The sequence below is a fragment of the Cajanus cajan genome, chromosome 2, assembly GCF_000230855.2.
Source record: "Cajanus cajan strain Asha chromosome 2, NIPB_CcT2T_4, whole genome shotgun sequence".
NCBI lineage: Eukaryota > Viridiplantae > Streptophyta > Magnoliopsida > Fabales > Fabaceae > Cajanus > Cajanus cajan.
The window spans coordinates 5103038-5108147 of record NC_138518.1 but is presented as its reverse complement, the minus strand read 5'-3'; the positions used below and the strand labels follow the sequence as shown (position 1 = coordinate 5108147).

The following is a 5110-nucleotide window of genomic DNA, read 5'->3' as shown; positions in this document are numbered from 1 at the left end:
AACCCAATTGGATTGTGACCATATTAAGTTCATTGAGATGTTGTATTGGCAATGTGCCTTCCATCATTTGCAAATTAATTAATGGTATCATCAAATGAACTTTGTTTAAAGTTGATGACTTGTCATACATACTAGAAAGAGTAGCCATAAGACCCTTTATGGTCTTTCCTTTTGCAATATTAAATGCAACATCAGGGGTAACATCAATCGAATAACTTTGAGAGCTTATCTATCAAGAAAAATCCAATCTTTATTCTTCATGCCCTCTAGTTTGTTTCTTGAGAGAGGTTGATACAACGTTTTATAATACAAATAATCATGGATCTGTATCTTCTAAAAGCTAAAGTCCTCACTATCAAACTTCTCAAAACCATTTCTCCCACTCAAATCTGACTTCTTTTGGATTGTTTATAAAAATTTTAAGAATTAATAGAAATCATCTTCATTGCTCTTGATTTGAGAAGTTACACAAAATTTCTTATAATCATATTTGTGAGAAACAAAACAAATGTGGAATAATAACACACAAAATTGATAACAAAGTTCGGCTAATTATACCTACGCCCCTGGACTACTGAAAATATATTATTGATAAAGGAGAAAATATAAAAATTATGTATTTATAAACAATTAACTCACTATCCAAATATACCTAGAAAATAAAATATTATTTTCTAAACTTGTCTTTTCTCTCTCTTTTTCTTTGTCATAGTTGGAATTGTATTTTGTAGTTATAGCATGGTGTTATTTATACATGCATGTAAAGTTTCTATTCCTCTCATTTTTGTTTTCCTATTTTTCCTCAACAAAGTAATGTGCGCTTCCACGAATTTTTGTTTTACATGATCAAGTCCAACATAACATAGACTGAGCAAAATTAAGTTTGAATTTAGGTTTTGTGTTTATTGGATAATGATGCGTATCTCAACTACAACTTGAACTTGTAATTCAAATGATTTCAAATGTATCTTGTTAGTTTTATTTTGTTATCATTAGTTGTTTATTACATAACAGATATGCTATTTATTGTTATCATTAGCTTAATGAATAGATTTTTGGTAATAACCTTCCTAGAACTTAGGATTAACTCTTTGTATAAATATTATCCATCGAATCCATTATCAATGCATGTGAAACACAACAATCAATTCCTCTATAGCCTTCTTCAGATACATACTATACACACCACAATGAGCACAATATCCTTCATTTAGTTTGAAGGAGGAATTCCTCTGCAATATCATAGTACATGGTTAGAAAAAAATAATAATAATAATAATGGTATCATTACTTGAGCCAAAATTGCATTCACAAGTAGGATGAAGCTGAGGAATTTTGGTTCTTTCAAGTGGAAATGATAACAGTTTTAAGGCTATGAGGTAATATCCGAATAAATCGGAAATTTTAGTATCGCATTGTTTAACACATTCTATATGTTGAGAAGGGTCAAGGATATACTTCCTATCAAACTCTTATACACTTTCTCTTATTAGTTAGAATTTATTGAATACTATAAGAATACAAGAAAGATTCATTAAATAGGACATGGGTCCTACACTTATTTTGTTATTATTAATAAATTTTAACCAATAAAAAGAAAAATGATTAGCAGAGTGTGTAGTTCTAATGTTTTAAACCATGATAAGCGTAACTGCACTTTGCAAATGTCAGTAGTGTGCTAACTTCCATGCATTGCTTCATTGTTCTTTGAGCAAACCAAAATATGAAGAAAATGAACTTTTACACACTTTTACCATCAACTAATTGTCCTTTTTGAAGCTGTGTTGGAGTGTTACATCTTACAAAATCGAAATGGAATGACAATTGACAAGATTGTGGTAACCATATCAAGAGTGACATGATTGATTTCTGGGTATTCTTTTTGTCCTAACTTACATCTTATGCTTCATATTCTATTTTGACATCCTATGAAATGATAGAAATGTAGTTTGGACTGTACAGCTAGCCTATTTCAGTTTATATGAATTGCTCATGAACATTGATTCCTAAATGAAGAACAGGAGAGACACTAATGATGATAATTGATTTCTGAGATCCAGTGGTTGATGTGATCAACATTGGAAGGAGGAGTGCTAGTCTTGGGAAGAGAAAATGGCCATTGAGGTTGGAGAAGCGTGAAGTTTCCACCCTGAGAACTTGAAGATGATGGTGATGATTTGTTGAAGTAGCCTGCTAAGCATCATTTCCCATTCTGGTTCAAGGAATTGGATGAAGCAAGTTGAGAATGCACCCCTAGTTTCAGGCTCAATCCTGAACCAAAAAATTTTCCATCACCCATGTTCTCACTACTTGATCCTTGTCCACTTATAGATGAAATTGCAGCGGCTATAACAGAACAAAGACTTGTGTCTGTGCTTATTGCTTTGGTTAGTATTTCTGCCAAAGGCTCTTGGTTCTTAAAGCATTGTTGGTAGAAATGTTCTTGAAATTGATTTCCCATATTGAATGGATTGATGTAAGTTTTGCCAATAGGAACAGTAGTGCCACTTTTAGAAAGTCCCTTGCGCCAAAACGATAGTGGAATGTTGGATTCTGAGGAGCAAAAGTTTGGACTTAATGATGGGATTCTTGGGGTTGAAGCAAAGCTTGAAGGTAGGCAATGGACATGAGTTGATGAGGATGGAGCAGAAGTCATGTCTAGAGTGATTGTTGGGAGAAAATGTGAGGAAGGGGTTCGTAACAAGGCTTGGTTTGCTCTTGGACGTTGGTCTAAAAGGCCCAAATTTAAACCACTGAACAGTGTAGGAGAATTTGCATGAGATGCAAAATTGTGATCTGTATGTTGGGATATTGAACAACCTGACAACAACATGGAAACAGCAGCAGAAGTGGTGGAAGCCATAGCTGTGGCTGAAGCTGGAAGTGAGTGGTTGTGAGTTCCTTCATATGTGGTGGTTAAGATGGACATGTCCTCAGCACATCTTTGCACCTGTGGTAATACATCCAGTTTTGAGTATTCTAACCCCGCTGTATATCTAAACAGAAATGCTACCAATACTCGTTCTAAAACTCTTTATTATTAACCAAAATTTATTAAAAATCACAAATATTATAAGTTACGTATTTTATTTAATGAATTTCTCTTCTATTTTAGTGATAAAATTCACCAAAATTTATGATTTTTAACAAATAGTAGAGAGATTAGTAGTAAGAAAATGTTAGAGAGAATAACATATCTTAATCAACTTCTTCAATATTGTCTATAATTAAATCAAGGCTTTGATTAGATTAACTTCTCTGTAACACTTACATGACAAGTAAATAAAAAAGGTAAAAATGAATCCAGTTTCTTTCGTAAGCTAAAATCAACTTGTTAGTGTTTGGAAAAGTTAAGTGAGAAGATTTCTATAAAAATTAAGTGCTTAGGTTAATTTTAGTTTAAATAAAAAGCTCAAATTATTTTGCCTTCTTATTTTATTGTTTGATAAGTATTTGCAGAAAAGTTTATTTCAAACATTTTTTTATCTCAAACATATTGATGCATACATGTTTCCTAACCGGGCATGCTGGAGCAAGTGTGCAACGATAGTATGCTCTTGGACATGGATTTCCTTTTGCTATCTTTCGTCCATATTTCCTCCACTGGCATCCATCATGCATCTGTTTGAAAGGCATAACAATTGTTATTTCACAAGCAAAAAGACTACAAAAGGAACTGAGTTTTGAGACTACAATTTTTACATAAACCAAGAAAACACTAGAATGATGGTGATATGATGTATTAGTAGACAGTAGTGGTAATAGAATTTTTCATAAGCACTAACCGTGGGAGTATCACATCTAGCTTTCACACAAACTCTAGCCTTCTTGGTGGGGGGTGTTAGTTCTGAAATTTCATCACCTCCATCTTTGGTCCTTATTAATTTATTTGTTGAATCTTCTTCCTTTAGTCCTTCTGAAGTGTTCATGGGGATCATATCAGATAACTGTTCCTTTGAAGACGCACTTTTGAAGTCTAAACTAAGGGTAAGGTTGGCTTGCAAATCTTCATTTTCTTTTTGTTTGCTATACTTATCAGTTATTTCATCCTTTTTAGGCTCTCTTGGACTTCTTCCAAGACAAAGTGACACAAGTTTAGGTTCCTCCTCTTCATCAAGGGGAGCAGCTGAATCTTCCCCACCTTTCTTGGAAGCTTCTCTTTGAAGGATGTCAAAAAAACGAAGTTGAAGAGAGTGGTATTCCTTTTCAACTTTTTCTAGCATCATCTTCAATCTTTCATTCTCTTCTTTCATCTTACCCATCTCAGCTTTAGCATAATTAAGTTTATCTTCCTATATTTTGAAAACAAGTGCATAAAACTATTAGTCAGTTCACATTTCAAAGACACCTATAAGCTTGAAATTAGAATAAAAGATTCCTTCTTATTTCTTATTTATGCGTCATATTTTATGTCAAGGCCAAACTACAAAGTAGTTTCCTATTCGTATTGATAAAGGACGAGAGATCCACATCACATAAATGATGCCAATGTTTCCTGAGAAATAGCAAACTGAAAGAGCTATTCAATTGAAGTGGAAAAGTCAGTTCGTTACTTCTGTGGTTTAATTTGGTGCAGAAATTAAAAAGATATTCTTCAGAAACTGTCAATCAAAACCATTCATGGAAGCCAAAATAAAGTTTAGAGCTGCAACTTATACCTTACTACCCTTTCCACTACAAAAGTCCTCTTGTGAGCGAATGGAAGCACCTCCCTTATCTTCTATCTCTTGACCGCAAAATTTAGACAATTTCAACATGGCTTCCATCACTATTTTTCACTAGACCTACTACAATCTCATGTACTAAGTACTACTACTACACATACCCTTTTATTTATATAAACCAATCAGCACTCTGCTAGAATTGGAATAAACAAATGTCAACACCAATGCTAAGCTCATGTTTGGGACTTTTTTATTGCAATGATTAAATTTTATAATATGGCCTCGGAAGGCTAAGTCATCAATGAGTTTGAAGCGAAGAAGAAAACTGAATTTTGGCACAAGTTGTATATGTATATACTCATTTCGTTTCAAATAACTGAATTTTAGCATTTGAAAAAATTTAAAAATAGTTAATGTTCTCGTTACTTTTTAATAATATTAATTTT

At 33.0% G+C, this 5110-nt stretch overlaps 1 protein-coding gene across 2 annotated transcripts; it reads right to left on the bottom strand.

Annotated features, from left to right (window-relative positions):
- Nucleotides 1–1748: 1748 nt before the first annotated feature.
- LOC109788554 (WRKY transcription factor 72A) lies at nt 1749–4910 on the bottom strand. Of its 2 annotated transcripts, none has more exons than XM_029269268.2 (4): nt 4659–4910; nt 3786–4292; nt 3520–3621; nt 1749–2950 (listed from the first exon to the last, which is right to left on the bottom strand). In XM_029269268.2, exons 1-4 carry the CDS (start codon nt 4764–4766, stop codon nt 2201–2203), a joined length of 1467 nt encoding a protein of 488 aa, XP_029125101.2. In that variant the 5' UTR covers nt 4767–4910; the 3' UTR covers nt 1749–2200. The 2 variants fall into 2 exon arrangements, with proteins under 2 accessions (XP_029125101.2, XP_020202889.2); XM_020347300.3 differs by having other exon boundaries at nt 3508–3621; nt 4659–4850.
- Between the last annotated feature and the right edge of the window lie 200 nt (nt 4911–5110).